This window comes from Oncorhynchus masou, chromosome 10 (genome assembly GCF_036934945.1).
Source record: "Oncorhynchus masou masou isolate Uvic2021 chromosome 10, UVic_Omas_1.1, whole genome shotgun sequence".
In the NCBI taxonomy this organism is placed as follows: domain Eukaryota; kingdom Metazoa; phylum Chordata; class Actinopteri; order Salmoniformes; family Salmonidae; genus Oncorhynchus; species Oncorhynchus masou.
The window spans coordinates 25,484,021-25,504,647 of NC_088221.1; the positions used below are offsets into that span (position 1 = coordinate 25,484,021).

Here is a 20,627-nt window from a genome sequence, read left to right on the forward strand (position 1 = left end):
TATTCTTAATGGTTGTACAGTCTTCTCAAATAAAACTGTGAAGGACCTCGGCGTTACTCTGGACCCTGATCTCTCTTTTGAAGAACATATCAAGACCATTTCAAGGACAGCTTTTTTCCATCTACGTAACATTGCAAAAATCAGAAACTTTCTGTCCAAAAATGATGCACAAAAATTAATCCATGCTTTTGTCACTTCTAGGTTAGACTACTGCAATGCTATACTTTCCGGCTACCCGGATAAAGCATTAAATAAACTTCAGTTAGTGCTAAATACGGCTGCTAGAATCCTGACTAGAACAAAAAGATTTGATCATATTTCTCCAGTGCTAGCCTCCCTACACTGGCTTCCTGTCAAAGCAAGGGCTGATTTCAAGGTTTTACTGCTAACCTACAAAGCATTACATGGGCTTGCTCCTACCTATCTCTCTGATTTGGTCCTGCCGTACATACCTACACGTACGCTACGGTCACAAGACGCAGGCCTCCTAATTGTCCCTAGAATTTCTAAGCAAACAGCTGGAGGCAGGGCTTTCTCATATAGAGCTCCATTTTTATGGAACGGTCTGCCTACCCATGTCAGAGACGCAAACTCGGTCTCGACCTTTAAGTCTCTACTGAAGACTCATCTCTTCAGTGGGTCATATAAGTGAGTGTAGTCTGGCCCAGGAGTGGGAAGGTGAACGGAAAGGCTCTAGAGCAACGAACCGCCCTTGCTGTCTCTGCCTGGCCAGTTCCCCTCTTTCCACTGGGATTCTCTGCCTCTAACCCTATTGCAGGGGCTGAGTCACTGGTTTACTGGGGCTCTCTCATACCGTCCCTGGGAGGGGTGCATCACCTGAGTGGGTTGAGTCACTGATGTGATCATCCTGTCTGGGTTGGCGCCCCCCCCCTTGAGTTGTGCCGTGGCGGAGATCTTTGTGGGCTATACTCAGTCTTGTCTGAGGATGGTAAGTTGGTGGTTGAAGATATCCCTCTAGTGGTGTGGGGGCTGTGCTTTGGCATAGTGGGTGGAGTTATATCCTTCCTGCTTAGCCCTGTCCGGGGGTGTCCTCGGACGGGGCCACAGTGTCTCCTGACCCCTCCTGTCTCAGCCTCCAGTATTTATGCTGCAGTAGTTTATGTGTCGGGGGGCTAGGGTCAGTTTGTTATATCTGGAGTACTTCTCCTGTCCTATTCGGTGTCCTGTGTGAATTTAAGTGTGCTCTCTCTAATTCTCTCTTTCTTTCTCTCTCTCGGGGGACCTGAGCCCTAGGACCATGCCTCAGGACTACCTGACATGATGACTCCTTGCTGTCCCCAGTCCACCTGGCCATGCTGCTGCTCCAGTTTCAACTGTTCTGCCTTATTATTATTGGACCATGCTGGTAATTTATGAACATTTGAGCATCTTGGCCATGTTCTGTTGTAATCTCCACCCGGCACAGCCAGAAGAGGACTGGCCACCCCACATTGCCTGGTTCCTCTCTAGGTTTCTTCCTAGGTGTTGGCCTTTCTAGGGAGTTTTTCCTAGCCACCGTGCTTCTACACCTGCATTTCTTGCTGTTTGGGGTTTTAGGCTGGGTTTCTGTACAGCACTTTGAGATATCAGCTGATGTACGAAGGGCTATATAAATAAATTTGATTTGATTTGAGGTGTAGAGTAATATCTGTTTGAACTTCTGAGGTCCCATCCATCATGTGATCTCCTGCGCGTAAAGATGGATTGGCTAGGGGGATATTTCTGGCCTTCCTTATCATTCTCTGTCACTCTCACGCTCTCGCTCCCTCCTCATTGTCTGTATTTAAGTCTGTACCATCTTTTTTTCCTCTCTGACATTATTTTGTCTCATCTCTTGTTTTCTCTCCCCATCTCTGTTGACCTTTTCCATTCCCTGCTGGAGTGAGGTTCTCCACTATCAGTCAGTCTGAGGGGGCAACTCACCTTTACACACCCACATGCATGTGCAAACACACACCCACCCACACATAAACACTTACATGTGTGTGTGTGTGTGCGTGTGCGTGTGCGTGTGCGCGTGTGTGTGTGTGTGTGTGTGTGTGTGTGTGTGTGCGTGCGTACGTTTGACTTCCTCTGTCTTAGCCCATGTACAGTACCAGTCAAAAGTTTGGACACCTACTCATTCAAGGGTTTTTCTTTATTTGTATTATTTTATACATTGTATAATAATAGTGAAGAAATCAAAACTATGAAATAACACATATGGAATAAAGTAGAAACCATTTTTTTTATTTGAGATTCTTCAAAGTAGCCATTCTTTGCCTTGATGACAGCTTTGCACACTCTTGGCATTCTCTTAACCAGCTTCATGAGGAATGTTTTTCCAACAGTCTTGAAGGAGTTCCCACATATGCTGAGCACTAGTTGGCTGCTTTGCCTTCACTCTGCACCCCAACTCATCCCAAACCATCTCAATTGGGTTGAGGTCAGGTGATTGTGAAGGCCACGTCATCTGATGCAGCACTCCATCACTCTCTTTCTTGGTCATATAGCCCTTACACAGCCTGGAGGTGTGTTGGGTCATTGTCCTGTTGAAAAACAAATAACAGACCCGCTAAGAGCAAACCAGATGGGATGGCGTATCGCTGCTGAATGCTGTGGTGGTTAAGTGTGCCTTGAATTCTAAAACAAATCACAGACAGTGTCACAAGCAAAGCACCATCACACCTCCTCCTCCGATGGGAACCACACAATGCAGAGATCATCCATTCACCTACTCTGCGGCTCACAGAGACACAAGCGGTTGGAACCAAAAATCTCAAATTTGGACTCATCAGACCAAAGGACAGATTACCACCGTTCCAAAATCCATAGATCGTGTTTCTTGGCCAAAGTAAGTCTATTCTTCTTATTGGTGTCCTTAAGTAGTGGTTTCTTTGCAGCCATTTGAAAATGAAGGCCTGATTCACGCAGTCTCCTCTAAACATTTGATGTTGAGATGTGTCTGTTACTTGAACTATATGAAGCATTTATTTGGGCTGCAATCTGAGGTGCAGCAAACTCTAATGAACTTCTCCTCTGCAGCAGACGTAACTCTGGGTCTTCCTTTCCTCTGGCGGTCCTCGTGAGAGCCAGTTTTATCATAGCTCTTGATGGTTTTTGCGACTGCACTTGAAGACATTTTCAAAGTGTCCGGATTGACTGACCTCCATGTCTTAAAGTAATGATGGACTGTCGTTTCTCTTTGCTTATTTGAGCTGTTCTTGCCATAATATGCACTTGGCCATTTACCAAATAGGGCTATCTTCTGTATATCACCCCTACCTTGTCACAACACAACTTACAGGTTCAAATGCATTAAGAAGCAAAGAAATTCCACAAGTAAACTTTAACAAGGCACACCTGTTAATTGAAATGCATTCCAGGTGACTACCTCATGAAAGTGGATGAGAAAATGCCAAGAGTGTGCAAAGCTGTCATCAAGGCAAAGGGAGAATACTTTGAAGAATCTCAAATATGTAAAAACGTTTTTGGTAACCACTTGATTACAAATGTGTTATTTCAAAGTTTTGATGTCTTCACTATTTTTCCACATTATATAAAATAGAAAAAATGAATACAAACCTTGGAATGAGTAGGTGAGTCCAAACTTTTGACTGGTACTGCACAATAAGTGAGAGGGACAGAAAGGACACAGTGTAGTAGTCGTAGTACTGGTTGGGAAAGAGAGGACACCGTGTAGAAGTAGTCGTTGTACTGGTTGGGACAGAGAGGACACAGTGTAGTAGTCGTAGTACTGGTTGGGACAGAGAGGACACCATGTAGTAGTAGTAGTAGTAGTAGTGGTTGGGACAGAGAGGACACAGTGTAGTAGTAGTAGTAGTAGTACTGGTTGGGACAGAGAGGACACAGTGTAGTAGTAGTAGTAGTAGTACTGGTTGGGACAGAGAGGACACCGTGTAGAAGTAGTCGTTGTACTGGTTGGGACAGAGAGGACACCGTGTAGTAGTAGTAGTACTGGTTGGGACAAAGAGGACACCATGTAGTAGTAGTAGTACTGGTTGGGACAGAGAGGACACCGTGTAGAAGTAGTAGTACTGGTTGGGACAAAGAGGACACCATGTAGTAGTAGTAGTACTGGTTGGGACAGAGAGGACACAGTGTAGTAGTAGTAGTACTGGTTGGGACAGAGAGGACACCGTGTAGAAGTAGTAGTACTGGTTGGGACAGAGAGGACACCGTGTAGTAGTAGTAGTACTGGTTGGGACAGAGAGGACACCATGTAGTAGTAGTAGTACTGGTTGGGACAGATAGGACACCGTGTAGTAGTAGTAGTACTGGTTGGGACAGAGAGGACACCGTGTAGTAGTAGTAGTACTGGTTGGGACAGAGAGGACACCATGTAGTAGTAGTAGTACTGGTTGGGACAGAGAGGACACCATGTAGTAGTAGTTGTACTGGTTGGGACAGAGAGGACACCGTGTAGTAGTAGTAGTACTGGTTGGGACATAGAGGACACAGTGAGGTAATAGTAGTGGTTGGGACAGAGAGGACACAGTGAGGTAATAGTAGTGGTTGGGACAGAGAGGACAGTGAGGTAGTAGTACTGGTTGGGACAGAGAGGACACAGTGAGGTAGTAGTAGTGGTTGGGACAGAGAGGACACAGTGAGGTAGTAGTAGTGGTTGGGACAGAGAGGACACAGTGAGGTAGTAGTAGTGGTTGGGACAGAGAGGACACAGTGAGGTAGTAGTAGTGGTTTGGACAAAGAGGACACAGTGTAGTAGTAGTAGTAGTAGTAGTAGTACTGGTTTGGACAGAGAGGACACCGTGTAGAAGTAGTTGTCATTGTTCGGACAGAGAGGACACAGTGTGGTAGTAGTGGTTGGGACAGAGATGACACTGTGTGGTAGTAGTAGTGGTTGGGACAGAGCGGTCACAGTGTAGTAGTAGTTGTGGTACTGGTTTGGACAGAGAGGACACAGTGTAGTAGTAGTTGTCATTGTTCAGACAGAGAGGACACAGTGTGGTAGTAGTGGTTGGGACAGAGAGGACACAGTGTGGTAGTAGTGGTTGGGACAGAGAGGACACAGTGTGGTAGTAGTGGTTGGGACAGAGAGGACACAGTGTGGTAGTAGTGGTTGGGACAGAGAGGACACAGTGCAGTAATAGTACTTGTTGGGACAGAGAGGACACAGTGTAGTAGTAGTACTGGTTGGGACAGAGGACACAGTTTAGTAGTAGCTGTCATGGTTCTGACAGAGATGATTCAGTGTGGTGGTAGTAGTAGTGGTTGGGATAGAGAGGAGACAGTGTGGTAGTAGTAGTTGTTGGGACAGAGAGGAGACAGTGCAGTAATAGTACTTGTTGGGACAGAGGACACAGTTTAGTAGTAGTTGTCATGGTTCTGACAGAGATGATTCAGTGTGGTGGTAGTAGTAGTGGTTGGGATAGAGAGGAGACAGTGTGGTAGTAGTAGCTGTTGGGACAGAGAGGAGACAGTGAAGTAGTAGGTGTAGTGGTTGGAAAAGAGAGGACATAGTGTGGTGGTAGTAGTTGTTGAGACAGAGAGGACACAGTATAGAAGTAGTAGTAGTTGTTGGGACAGAGAGGACACAGTATAGAAGTAGTAGTAGTGGTTGGGACAGAGAGGACACTGTGTATTAGAAGTAACTGTTGGGACATGGTAGACACAGTGTAGTGGTAGTAGTAGTGGATGGGACAGAGTGGACATACTGAAGTAGAAGTAGTCGTGTTTGGGAAAGAGAGGACACAGTGAAGTAGTTGTCGTGGTTGGGACAGAGAGGACACAGTGTGGTAGTAGTCATGGTTGGGACTGATGGGACACAGTGTAGTACAAGTTGTCATGGTTCTGACAGAGAGGACACAGTGTAGTGGTAGTAGTAGTGGTTGGGATAGAGAGGATTCAGTGTGGTGGTAGTAGTAGTGGTTGGGATAGTGAGGATACAGTGTAGTAGTAGTTGGGACAGAGAGAACACAGTGTAGTTGTAGTAGTAGGGTTTGAGACAGAGTGGACACAATGTAGAAGTAGTAGTAGTGGTTGGGACAGAGAGGACACAATGTAGAAGTAGTAGTAGTGATTGGAATAGAGAAGACACAATGTAGAAGTAGTAGAAGTGGTTGGGATAGAGAGGACACAATGTAGAAGCAGTAGTAGTGGTTGGGACAGAGAGGACACAATGTAGAAGTAGTGGTAGTGGTTGGGACAGAGAGGACACAATGTAGAAGTAGTAGTAGTGGTTGGGACAGAGAGGACACGGTGTAGAAGTAGTAGTAGTGGTTGGGACAGAGTGACACAGTGCAGTAATAGTACTTGTTGGGACAGAGAGTACACAGTGTAGTAGTAGAACTGGTTGGGACAGAGGGCACAGTTTAGTAGTAGTTGTCATGGTTCTGACAGAGATGATTCAGTGTGGTGGTAGTAGTAGTGGTTGGGATAGAGAGGAGACAGTGTGGTAGTAGTAGTTGTTGGGACAGAGAGGAGACAGTGAAGTAGTAGGTGTAGTGGTTGGAAAAGAGAGGACATAGTGTGGTGGTAGTAGTTGTTGAGACAGAGAGGACACAGTATAGAAGTAGTAGTAGTTGTTGGGACAGAGAGGACACAGTATAGAAGTAGTAGTAGTGGTTGGGACAGAGAGGACACTGTGTATTAGAAGTAACTGTTGGGACATGGTAGACACAGTGTAGTGGTAGTAGTAGTGGATGGGACAGAGTGGACATACTGTAGTAGAAGTAGTCGTGGTTGGGAAAGAGAGGACACAGTGTAGTAGTTGTCGTGGTTGGGACAGAGAGGACACAGTGTGGTAGTAGTCATGGTTGGGACTGATGGGACACAGTGTAGTACAAGTTGTCATGGTTCTGACAGAGAGGACACAGTGTAGTGGTAGTAGTAGTGGTTGGGATAGAGAGGATTCAGTGTGGTGGTAGTAGTAGTGGTTGGGATAGAGAGGATACAGTGTAGTAGTAGTTGGGACAGAGAGAACACAGTGTAGTTGTAGTAGTAGGGGTTGAGACAGAGTGGACACAATGTAGAAGTAGTAGTAGTGGTTGGGACAGAGAGGACATAATGTAGAAGTAGTAGTAGTGGTTGGGACAGAGAGGACACAATGTAGAAGTAGTAGTAGTGGTTGGGACAGAGAGGACACAGTGTAGAAGTAGTAGTAGTGGTTGGGACAGAGTGGACACAATGTAGAAGTAGTAGTAGTGGTTTGGACAGAGAGGACACGGTGTAGAAGTGGTTGGGACAGAGAGGACACAATGTAGAAGTAGTAGTAGTGGTTGGGACAGAGAGGACACGGTGTAGAAGTAGTAGTAGTGGTTGGGACAGAGAGGACACAATGTAGAAGTAGTAGTAGTGGTTGGGACAGAGAGGACACGGTGTAGAAGTAGTAGTAGTGGTTGGGACAGAGAGGACACAATGTAGAAGTAGTAGTAGTGGTTGGGACAGAGAGGACACGGTGTAGAAGTAGTAGTAGTGGTTTGGACAGAGAGGACACGGTGTAGAAGTGGTTGGGACAGAGAGGACACAATGTAGAAGTAGTAGTAGTAGTGGTTGGGACAGAGAGGACACGGTGTAGAAGTGGTTGGGACAGAGAGGACACAATGTAGAAGTAGTAGTAGTGGTTGGGACAGAGATGACACAATGTAATAGTAGTAGTCAAGGTTAGTACAAAGATGACACAGTTTAGTAGTAGGTGTAGTGGTTGGGACAGAGAGGAGACAGTGAAGTAGTAGGTGTAGTGGTTGTAAAAGAGAGGACATAGTGTGGTAGTAGTAGTTGTTGGGACAGAGAGGACACAGTGTAGTAGTAGGTGTAGTGGTTGGAAAAGAGAGGACATAGTGTGGTAGTAGTAGTTGTTGGGACAGAGAGGAGACAGTGAAGTAGTAGGTGTAGTGGTTGTAAAAGAGAGGACATAGTGTGGTAGTAGTAGTTGTTGGGACAGAGAGGAGACAGTGAAGTAGTAGGTGTAGTGGTTGGGACAGAGAGGACATAGTGTGGTGGTAGTAGTTGTTGGGACAGAGGACACAGTTTAGTAGTAGTTGTCATGGTTCTGACAGAGATGATTCAGTGTGGTGGTAGTAGTAGTGGTTGGGATAGAGAGGAGACAGTGTGGTAGTAGTAGTTGTTGGGACAGAGGACACAGTTTAGTAGTAGTTGTCATGGTTCTGACAGAGAGGATTCTGTGTGGTGGTGGTAGTAGTGGTTGGGATAGAGAGGAGACAGTGTGGTAGTAGTAGTTGTTGGGACAGAGAGGAGACAGTGAAGTAGTAGGTGTAGTGGTTAGAAAAGAGAGGACATAGTGTGGTGGTAGTAGTGGTTGGGACAGAGAAGACACAGTATAGAAGTAGTAGTAGTGGTTGGGACAGAGAGGACACTGTGTATTAGAAGTAACTGTTGGGACATGGTAGACACAGTGTAGTGGTAGTAGTAGTGGATGGGACAGAGAGGACACAGTGTAGAAGTAGTAGTAGTGGTTGGGACAGAGAGGACACAGTGTAGAAGTAGGTGTAGTGGTTGGGACAGAGAGGACACAGTGTAGAAGTATTAGTAGTGGTTGGGACAGAGAGGACACAGTGTAGAAGTAGTAGTAGTGGTTGGGACAGAGAGGACACAGTGTAGAAGTAGGTGTAGTGGTTGGGACAGAGAGGACACAGTGTAGAAGTAGTAGTAGTGGTTGGGACAGAGAGGACACAGTGTAGAAGTAGGTGTAGTGGTTGGGACAGAGAGGACACAGTGTAGAAGTAGTAGTAGTGGTTGGGACAGAGAGGACACAGTGTAGAAGTAGGTGTAGTGGTTGGGACAGAGAGGACACAGTGTAGAAGTAGTAGTGGTTGGGACAGAGAGGACACAGTGTAGAAGTAGTAGTAGTGGTTGGGACAGAGAGGACACAGTGTAGAAGTAGGTGTAGTGGTTGGGACAGAGAGGACACAGTGTAGAAGTAGGTGTAGTGGTTGGGACAGAGAGGACACAGTGTAGAAGTAGTAGTAGTGGTTGGGACAGAGAGGACACAGTGTAGAAGTAGTAGTAGTGGTTGGGACAGAGAGGACACAGTGTAGAAGTAGGTGTAGTGGTTGGGACAGAGAGGACACAGTGTAGAAGTAGTAGTAGTGGTTGGGACAGAGAGGACACAGTGTAGAAGTAGGTTTAGTGGTTGGGACAGAGAGGACACGGTGTTGTAGTAGTGGTTGGGACAAAGAGGACACAGTGTTGTAGTTGTAGTAGAATCATCGAATCCACCGTGTCCTTGGGGACCTTCAATGCTGCAGATTTTTTTGGTTCTCATCTGTGCCTCGACACAATCATAACTCGACGCTCAATTCCTTCGTCCTCATGGCTTGGTTTTTGCTCTGACATATACTTTCAACTGTTGGACCTTATAAAGACAGGTGTGTGCCTTTCTAAATCACGTGCAATCATTTGAATTTACCACAAGTAAATTTACCACAACAATGAAGTTGTGGAAACATCTAAAGGATGATCAATGTAAACAGGATGCACCTGAGTCTCATAGCAAAATATTATTTTTATACCTCTTGCAAACATTTCTAAAAACCTTTTTTCGCTTTGTCATTATGTTGTATCATGTGGAGATTGATGAGGGAAAAATGTGTCCAATCCATTTTAGAATAAGGCTGTAACATAACAAAATGTGTCCAATCCATTTTAGAATAAGGCTGTAACATAACAAAATGTGTCCAATCCATTTTAGAATAAGGCTGTAACATAACAAAATGTGTCCAATCCATTTTAGAATAAGGCTGTAACATAACAAAATGTGTCCAATCCATTTTAGAATAAGGCTGTAACATAACAAAATGTGTCCAATCCATTTTAGAATAAGGCTGTAACATAACAAAATGTGTCCAATCCATTTTAGAATAAGGCTGTAACATAACAAAATGTGTCCAATCCATTTTAGAATAAGGCTGTAACATAACAAAATGTGTCCAATCCATTTTAGAATAAGGCTGTAACATAACAAAATGTGTCCAATCCATTTTAGAATAAGGCTGTAACATAACAAAATGTGTCCAATCCATTTTAGAATAAGGCTGTAACATAACAAAATGTGTCCAATCCATTTTAGAATAAGGCTTTAACATAACAAAATGTGGAAAAAGAGAAGAGGTCTGAAAACTTTCTGAAATCACTGTATATACAGTATCAACACCTTTCCCTCAGGCTGCCAACCATCCATGGAACCATTACTTATAATTAAGTATTTTAGTCTGTTTCCTCACTTCACATTATAATTGTGTTGTGGACATAACTTGATTTTCATTTTTTTTTCAAATTAAGCCATTATTTCATGCATGTGAAATTAAAAATGTTCTTTCATTAATTTCTCATTTTCTTTAGTTTTCTATTCAGTCTCCTTTAACTGCTGTGAAAAAAGAACGGACATTGAAGCAGGCATTATATTAACACATGTTATATGGACGAGAACAAAATGTCCTACTGCCGGTATAATAGACAGGTCTTAAACAAGAGTAATTGTGTGTGGGTGGAAAAGTGGCAAAGATTGGAGAAAAAAAAACGATTCAGAAAATAAAAATATTTTTCACATTGTGAATGTGTGTAGGTGAACATTTCTCGGGCTGTTTGTTGCACAATAAACACATATAGGCCTACAATGTAACACAACACGACACACTACATAAAACAGACATTAAATCATATGAGGAGTATTGTGTTACCGTTTTCCTCCAGGTGTTTTCGGAGGATGTAGCTGGTCTCGGTTCCCTCAGTGGCGTAGTCCAGCGGAATGTTTCCATTCACATCCTGAAGTAGAACATTCACCCCAGTCTTCCAGAAATCCCGGAACGTATCAAACCCACCATAGAATGAATAGAGGAGGGGAGGGAGGAGGGAGACACAAACAAATTGAGTGGTTTCTCAGGCCATTCATCAGAGAGGAATCAATGATAAAGTAGGCCCAATTATCAGGCCCTCCCAGCAGTGTGAACCTGAGGAGAGCCACAGGGACATTAACACTCAATGAAGTGAATTAAACAACTCATTACATATGGGATTGTGGGGACCCCAGGGCAGGGACACGTGTGTGTGTGTGTGTGTTGTGTGTCTGTGTGTTGATGGGACTGTGGGATCATCGAGGGGAGGGGGTTGGGATGTGTGTGACAAGTGGTAGAGAGTGTGAGTGTGTGTGACAAGATTAATGTGCGTTTACACAGTGAAGAGTCCTACCAGTGTTGCCTGCTCTTGGGGTGTGAGATAACAACATACCCCCAGGCAGACTACACTTGGACTGTGTAATGACTGCTGTTTGTCTAAACATACACAAGTAAAACATGGTTGGGATTCAACATTCCTCCCACCACTACCCTCGGGAACTACTCTGTGATTTGTCACCTCTGTTGTAACATCACTCCTTTCTTCCTTGCCTCACTTCCTCTCTTGACCTTTTTTCCCCCCCTCTCTTTTATTTCTCTCTCTCTTTCCCTCTCTCTGTATCTCCTCCCCTCTAAAACATACTTAAACTAACACATTTCCTGTCACGTCGCCATTGTCAGTCTTTCCCCATAAATCGCTGCTTGTCGTTTGCCTAAACAATAAAAGAGGTTGCAGTGTAATGATCGTGGCTGGGCTGCGGCTGATAAGAGGGACAGGGCCTTTAAGTGAGGTTCCTTATTGAATATTTACAGCTAATAGAATTCTAACAACCATGTTAAGATGCAGCCCAAGATTAATGGGCTAGTCTTCAAGCAGACAGAGAAAAGTGTGTGTGTGTGCATGGGGGGGTTCATGTGTGTTCATGTGTGTGTGTGTGTGTGTGTGTGTGTGTGTGTGTGTGTGTGTGTGTGTGTGTGTGTGTGTGTGTGTGTGGGAGGGAGTGAGGGGGAATGGCTTTACAGATGATAAAGAAAGGAGGAAGAGGAATACCAAGCAGATTGATATAGGCTAGAGAGCGACCTGCAAATGCTGAACACCAATCCCCAAAATTGAAAGTCCAAACCCTTATATCTCAGAACCCTGGACCCTAAAATTCAAACCTCAAAAACCAAGAACAAAAACATTCTGCATTCTCTATACACTAGGGAAACATCAGAGATGATGAATCTACCCCTGTCATTAATGCCAAACAATTAAAAACACAATTAATTTTGTTCAACTGATGTTATTGTTATGTTATTAAATAGTGGAGAGGTCTGCGTTTGCCCCTTTGTTTCTTTGGGTAAATTCCTACCAATCTGTATAGTCTGGTCTAGCAGGAGCTGTTGTCACTCATTAGCAGGGTTAGTTAGGGGTTAATGAATATATTACTTAACATTCAACATCAGCTGGTGCTTTGTATCTATTCATGGGGAAGGGCTCATCGATGTAAGAAGGAGAGCAGGGAGAGCGAGAGAGGAATAGCGAGAGAGACAGAGAGAGGGAGGAGAGAGAGAGAGAGAGAGAGAGAGAGAGAGAGAGAGAGAGAGAGAGAGAGAGAGAGAGAGAGAGAGAGAGAGAGAGAGAGCACCTACTGCCTGTCTATTTTCATACTTTTTTTCATCCAGTCCAGATATGCCAGTCATTCAGTTTTTTGCAGGTTTCAGAAAACCAGAGAGTGGGGAGGGACAGTTATTGACTTATCCACAGACTGTCACACACTCTGGACAGCGAGTGCATGTGTGCATGCATGTGTGTTGAGTAGACAGGGGTGAGGTGGTGTCCCTGACCTATCATTCTGAGCTCCCGGGTCAATAGGGGACCGTCCTAATATAGACATCACTTGACACAGCCTGGTCTTGCGCTACAGTCAGACTACAGTAGGCTACACACTGCTATACCCACTGAACTGGTTCTCCCGGGGAAATGGGAACCTCTGGAGGATGGTTTCTGATGTATGCATTGAGTTATTTATTCATTGTAGTTTATACTTAGCTGACACCTACCATTATGTCAACTTTGCAGTCGATACATAGCGGCAGACAAATGTAATGGTATTTAATAATACAAGCAGCAATATGAGTTTGACCACCTCATTAATCCTAATGTAATCCTAGATGGCAATATTAACAATGTTAGACTTGACTTGATATGACTGCTATATCCTGGAGCATCCCATCGATCAAGACAGAGCATCATCCGTCTGTTTACAGACATTAGCCACTGACACGTAGAAGCGAACGGCGTCCAGTTGATTCCCGGGTGCCACATGTGCAGCAGGGGTTAACAAGCTGACCGCAACACGCTCAGCTCTCAGCGCCGCATTATGATGGATCAGCGTTAGTCGCCCTAACAACAGGACGCCATAACGTGACCCCGGTGGGATCAATACTAACCACAACTAAGATGTAGGACTGTCCCCTGGGAGGGCTGTGGGGACAGCAGCCCACTGGAGAAGAGCTACACACACCATGTACCTAAAGCCAGATAAATGAGCTTAGAATGGACTAGCTATACAGTCAATGTGGACTAGTCCCCTACGCTAAGACACATTACATCACAGTTTCCAGATGTATGGAAGGAGTCAGGATCAAGACAGAAAATGATATTAAGTTCCACTATTTTACAAGACTTTAGACATGGCCATGTCGTTAGGATTTGAAAGACAAAAGAAGCTGATCATTTTCAAATGCCAAAAGTGGGTCAGTCTTCTACTGTAGTTTCAGAGGGACTTATGCGACTCAGGCTAAACCTATCTAAAAGGAAGTTTCATAACAACAGAAGATCTCAGGAGAACCACTTAATCACAATCTCCCATCTTAAGCCATGAGGAGTTTAATGAAGCCAGTAATATTAAGATGATTGCTGTAAGCCGTACCATCAACACCCAGCAACAGACAGTTAGGAGTTACACAATAGTAAGCAGAAACTTCAGGGTTCACTCATAACTTGCAGACGTGTTTAGACAAAGTGTGTTTGAGAGGTCGGTTAAAGACTCAAAGTGACACATCAGAGGACCACTCCAGACAGACGAGGCAGAGAAACCTCCAACGGTCCTCTGATATAACAGGATTACAGTGACATGAGAGAACTGATATCATGGTAGCACTCACAGTGATGGAGAGAATTTAACTACATGTAGTTGAAGTAGTAATTGAAGTACCTTTTGCTGTAGCTTGGTGGTAGTTTAACTAAATTCAATTCTAGGTTGTGTTTTCAGTAATTAACTACTTTTTTTGCCATGTAGAGTTATAGCTAACTTCTGGAACTGCACACCATTTTTTTGCAAAAAATAAAATAAAATATGGGTAGAGTAGGCAATAATTTCCTTTCTGTTTGACTGTATGTTTCTTAAGGGCAACTTGGGTGTATCTTAACTTCTTCCAGTGTGAAGTATTTTTGGTAGCTTGGTAAACGACCAATTCCCTGAGTGCTCCGGATTGGCGCAGCGTTCTAAGGCACTGCATCTCAGTGCTTGAGGCGTCACTACAGACACCATAGTTTGAATCCAGGCTGTATCACAGCCGTCTATGATTGGGAGTCCCATAGGGCGACGCACAATTGGCCCAGCTCCGTCTGTGTTTGGCTGGTGTAGGCCGTCATTGTAAATAAGAGTTTGTTCATAACTGACGTGCCTAGTTAAATAAAAAATGAAAAAACTATATTTTCAGAGTAGCTTCCCTAACACTGAGTATTCATTAGGGCATGCAATGGTAAACCTAAAACAAGTGTTTCTTATTGGACGAGTTAAATCAATACCTTCATGTTTTGTCACATTTTTTCTTATTTGGACCAATCACTTCCTCTGGGAGATGTTAGAACAGAATAAGGACAACCGGCCAATTAGCTCCTAATCGCGAATCACTTATCTAATTGCTGCCTGCATGGCCCTCGATAGCCATGCAAATCAGGAGACCTTAATTGGTACTGTGAAATTAAATCAGATATGATAACGGACTGATACCATGATGGGTTCTAGGCTTTGATTATGGAGCTATGGTGATGCCATAAACAGAGTGCCCAAATCTCAAATATAGTCTAGTCTAGTCTACTCAACTAGACTAGACTATAGAAACAATTATGCCATCTCTTCATAATTGTTATTGTGCATGCTGGTGTTTGATCGTAGAGGATAAGTATCCTCATACGGGAACCAACATGGATGAGCTGTAAATGAATGATGAATACCTCACTATGGCTGCATTTAGACAGGCAGCCCAATTCTGATATTTTTTCCCACTAATTGGTATTTTGACCAATCAGATCAGACTCTGAAAAATATATGATGTGAAATGATCTGATGAGATCAAAATACCAATTAGTGGAATAAATATCAGAATTGGCCTGTCTGTCTAAACACAGTCTTTAACTCAAATTTAACCCAACTCACATTTAATATAAGGCCAGGCTAGCTTTAGCATGAAGGAACACTACTCTGTTGTTGCCTATTGGCTCCTATCATAGTTTTATAACCAAACTAAACATTTCCATGACTAAAATCCCCTCCACTCCTCTCACAGGCACACAGACAGGCTAAATCCTGGGGGACGGAGCAGTGCCCGGAGCTGGGAATAGGGGTTTAGAATGGGGTTGGGAACCTGGGTTGGGAATGGGTATTGGGAGTGCATGGGAAATTGGGAAGCTTCCTCCCACACCAGCTGTTTGCAATGCAGTGATAAGATAATTAGCATTAGCACTAGCAAACAGAGAGAGAGAGAGGGTGAGAGAAAATAATGTTACCCCCTCCATCCCAGCAAATACAGCCACTGTGTCATCTCCGTCAGCACAAACACTGTCCTCTATTTAGGATGCAGGAATGGAAACCCAAGGACATGGATGAAGAGGAGGAGGAGATGAAAGGAATGGCACCATGGATAACTGCATGAATGAGCTGGACATTTTTGTTTGCATATCTTCACATGTCAATCAAAGTTAAGTCTGTCAATCATTCTGATATGGTGAATCACTCTGAAAATACTAAATGTCCCTACATTAGACCCAGCACATTGTTTAGGAAATTCCCTGAAATACGTCCTAATATGAATACTGTATATGTACAGTGTATTCAGTAAGTGTTCAGACCCCTTCACTTTTTCCACATTTTTTGAAGTACAGCCTTATCGATAAAAGACCGTACTGTGCAGCCGTCTTAAAAGACAGTACTGTGCAGCCGTCTTCATCGACCTGGCCAAGGCTTTTGACTCTGTCAATCACCATATTCTTATCGGCAGACTCAGTAGCCTCAGTTTTTCTAATGACTGCCTTGCCTGGTTCACCAACTACTTTGCAGACAGAGTTCAGTGTGTCAAATTGGAAGGCATGTTGTCCGGTCCTCTGGCAGTCTCTATGGGGGTGCCACAGGGTTCAATTCTCGGGCCGACTCTTTCTCTGTATATATCAATGATGTTGCTCTTGCTGCGGGCGATTCCCTGATCCACCTCTACGCAGACGACACCATTCTGTATACTTCTGGCACTTCCTTGGACACTGTGCTATCTGACCTCCAAACAAGCTTCAATGCCATACAACACTCCTTCCGTGGCCTCCAACTGCTCTTAAACGCTAGTAAAACCAAATGCATGCTTTTCAACCGTTTGCTGCCTGCACCCGCACGCCCAACTAGCATCACCACCCTGGATGGTTCCGACCTAGAATATGTGGACATCTATAAGTACCTAGGTGTCTGGCTAGACTGTAAACTCTCCTTCCAGACTCATATTAAACATCTCCAATCCAAAATCAAATCTAGAATCGGCTTTCTATTTCGCAACAAAGCCTCCTTCACTCATGCCGCCAAACTTACCCTAGTAAGACTGACTATCCTACCGATCCTCGACTTCGGCGATGTCATCTACAAAATAGCTTCCAATACTCTACTCAGCAAACTAGATGCAGTTTATCACAGTGCCATCCATTTAGTTACTAAAGTACCTTATACCACCCACCACTGCGACCTGTATGCTCTAGTCGGCTGGCCCTCGCTACATATTCGTCATCAGACCCACTGGCTCCATGTCATCTACAAGTCCATGCTAGGTAAAAGCTCCGCCTTATCTCAGTTCACTGGTCACGATGGCAACACCCACCCGTAGCACGCGCTCCAACAGGTGTATCTCACTGATCACCCCTTAAGCCAACACCTCATTTGGCCGCCTTTCCTTACAGTTCTCTGCTGCCTGTGACTGGAACAAATTGCAAAAATCGTTGAAGTTAGAGACTTATCTCCCTCACCAACTTTTAAACATCGGCTATCTGAGCATCTAACCGATCGCTGCAGCTGTACATAGTCCATCGGTAAATAGCCCACCCAATTGACCTACCTCATCCCTATACTGTTTTTATTTATTTATTTTTCTTCTCTTTTGCACACCAGTATCTTTACCTGACATGACCATCTGATAATTTATCACTCCTCATGCCTTTTGCACACAATGTATATAGACTCTGTTTTTTCTTTTTCTTTTTTTTCTACTGTGTTATTGACTTGTTATTGTTTACTCCATGTGTAACTCTGTGTTGTTGTCTGTTCACACTGCTATGCTTTACCAGGTCGCAGTTGTAAATGAGAACTTGTTCTCAACTAGCCTACCTGGTTAAATAAAGGTGAAAAAAACAGAAATATCACATTTAAATAAGTATTCAGAATCTACTCAGTACTTTGTTGAAGCACCTTTGGCTGCAATTACAGCCTTGAGTCTTCTTGGGTATGACGTGACACATTTGGCACACATGTATTTGGGGAGTTTCTCCCATCCTTCTCTGTATATTCTCTCAAACTCTCAGGTTGGATAGGGAGCATTGCTGCAGAGCTATTTTCAGGTCTTTCCAGAGATGTTCGATCGGGTTCAAGTCTGAGATCTGGCTGGGCCACTGAAGGACATTCAGAGACTTATCCCCGAAACCACTCCTGCATTGTCTTGGCTGTGTGTCTAGGATTGTTGTCCTGCTGTAAGGTGAAACTTCGCCCCAGTCTGAGGTCCTGAGTGCTCTGGAGCAGGTTTTCATCAAGGATTTCTCTGTACTTTGCTCTGTTCGTATTTCCCTTGATCCTGATTAGTCTCACAGTCCCGGCTGCTGAAAAACATCCCGACAGCATGATGCTGCCCCCACCATGGTTAAACGCAGAGATGGTATTGGCCAGGTGATGAGAGGTGCCTGGTTTCCTCCAGACTTGACACATGGCATTCAGGCCAAAATGTTCAATCTTGGTTTCATCAGAACAGAGAATCTTGTTTCTCATGGTCTGAGAGTCCTTTAGCTGCCTTTTGGCAAACTCCAAGCAGGCATGTGCATTTTACTGAGGAGTGGCTTCCGTATTGGCCACTCTACTACAAAGGTCTGATTGGTGGAGTGCTGCAGAGATGGTTGTCCTTCTGGAAGGTTCTCCCATATCCACAGAGGAACTCTGGAGCTCTGTCAGAGTGATCATCAGGTTCTTGTTCTCCTCCCTGACCAAAGCCCTTCTCCCCCGATTGCTCAGTTTGGCCGGGCAACCAGGCTTGGTGGTTCCAAACTTCTTTCATTTAAGAATGATGGAGGCCACTGTGTCTCTTTGGGACCTTCAATGCTGCAGAAATGTTTTGGAACCCTTCCCCAGATCTGTGCCTCGACACAATGAGCTCTACGGACAATTCGTTCGACCTCATGGCTTGGTTTTTGCTCTGACATGCACTGTGAACTATTGGACCTTATATAGACAGTTGTGTGCCTTTCCAAATCATGTCCAATCAATTTAATTTACCACATGTGGACTCCACTGAAGTTGTAGAAACATATCAAGGATGATCAATGTAAACAGGATGCAACTGAGCTTAATTTTGATTGTCATAGTGTCACGGCTTCTCCTCTGCATTGCAGGGGCGGTTCCTCCTGCAGGCAGAGGGGGTCGTTAGTGATTGGAGTCACCTGGGATTCTGAGTTTGTTCGTGATTTGACTTCTGCATTTAATCTTTGGTGTACAGCTTCTGAAGTTAGTACTTTTGAGGGTCTGTCTAATTTATTGTGTTAGAACAGTTAAAAAATTCTGTGTCTGACCAGGTTGCTACATACATGAATAAACGTTAAGTTAAGTCTCCAAGTGATGCAGCAATCCTTGCAGATGAGTACAGGCTAACACATAAAAGCCATTTTGAGTCAAACGGTGACATGTACCATAAAAATAACTTTACTCCTAGGAATAGTAGGTCACCTTTTTCTGGAGCTTCTTTCCAAAGACCTCAGCAGAAGTTTGGGTCTGGACGATTAAAGCACCGGTTAATGCTAATACCTGTCGCTACTGTTTAGTTGAAGGACATTGTAAGAAAGATTGTCCTCTGCTTAAATCAAAAAAGTCAGGTCAAGTTAAACCTGCTGTGATGGCAAGTCCTGTTGCAGCCTCTGACCACCAGGGTGAGATTTCTCAGCCACTCGTTGAGTTTGATTCTCAGTTTTCCCTCTGTGATTTCTCAGCCACTCGTTGAGTTTGATTCTCAGTCTTCCCTCTGTGATTTCTCAGCCACTCGTTGAGTTTGATTCTCAGTCTTCCCTCTGTGATTTCTCAGCCACTCGTTGAGTTTGATTCTCAGTCTTCCCTCTGTGATTTCTCAGCCACTCGTTGAGTTTGATTCTCAGTCTTCCCTCTGTGATTTCTCAGCCACTCGTTGAGTTTGATTCTCAGTCTTCCCTCTGTGATTCCTCAGCCTTTATTTCAGATGGTGTCGTGTCCCTGGTAGATGGCAACCAACATGTTTCAATCAAGATCTTAAGAGACACTGGAGCTTTAGATTCTTTGATTCTGGAATCTGTTTTGCTGTTCTCTAAAGAGTCTGATACTGGCAGTTGTGTAATGGTATGGGTTTAGTTCCATTCTCTTGTTCTTTACATGAAGTTACCCTAAAATGTGGTCTGGTAGAGGGTGATGTAGATGTTTGGGTTAGACTCCAGTTGCCAGTAGAGGGAGTCCACATGATTTTGGGGAATGACTTGGCAGGTAGTAAGGTGTGGGCAGATGGCAAACTTAACATCTGTAAGAAGCAACCTTCAGTGTCACCTGCAAGGGAATCTCCGGATCAAAACTGTGTGTCTCCTGAGGTATTTCCAGTTTGTGCCGTTCCCCGCGCGGCCTCTCGTAAGGAGATGGAGAGTAAGCCAGAAAGTCTTGAGTTGCCAGTCAAACTCCAGACAGAACAGTTGACTAGTTCTAGACATTCATTGATGGCTGAGCAAAAGGCCGATACTAACTTGTCTGATCTGTTTGATAAAGTTGTTCCTGATTCAATGGTGAGGAATAGTGCTCAGTGTTATTTTCTTCTTGATGGGCTGTTAGTCAGGAAATGGTTTCCACACTATGATGAGGGTCTAGGAGAACCAGTCTTTCAAATAGTTGTACCTACTACTTTGCAAAATAAAGTGTTGCAAATATCACATGGTGATGTGGCAGGTCATATGGGTGTTCGTAAAACTTGTGATCTCATACTTTGTTATTTTTTCTGGCCACATTTAAAGCGGGATGTATCTCAGTTTATTAGAACTTGTGATACGTGTCAGAGCACAAGCAAGCCAAACCTGGTTGTAAAGACAGCACCTTTGTATCCAATACCAGCCATAGGGCAACCTTTTGAGCATCTTATTATCGATTGTGTTGGGCCTTTACCAAGGTCCAAGTCAGGTCATAGCTACTTATTAAATGTTTTGTGTCAAGCAACCAGATATCCGGCAGCTTTTTCCTTGCGTACCATAACTTCAAAATCACTAGTTAAAGCGTTAACTCAATTCATTTCAACATTTGGGATTCCAAA

The 20,627-nt window shown here is 44.0% G+C and overlaps 1 protein-coding gene across 1 annotated transcript in view; it reads right to left on the reverse strand.

Annotated features, from left to right (window-relative positions):
- LOC135547407 (unconventional myosin-XVI-like) overlaps positions 1-20,627 on the reverse strand; it is a 161,978-nt gene that overhangs the window by 115,902 nt on the left and 25,449 nt on the right. Inside the window, 1 exon segment of the mRNA XM_064976410.1 lies at positions 10,659-10,767. Coding sequence (XP_064832482.1) covers positions 10,659-10,767 — 109 coding nt within the window.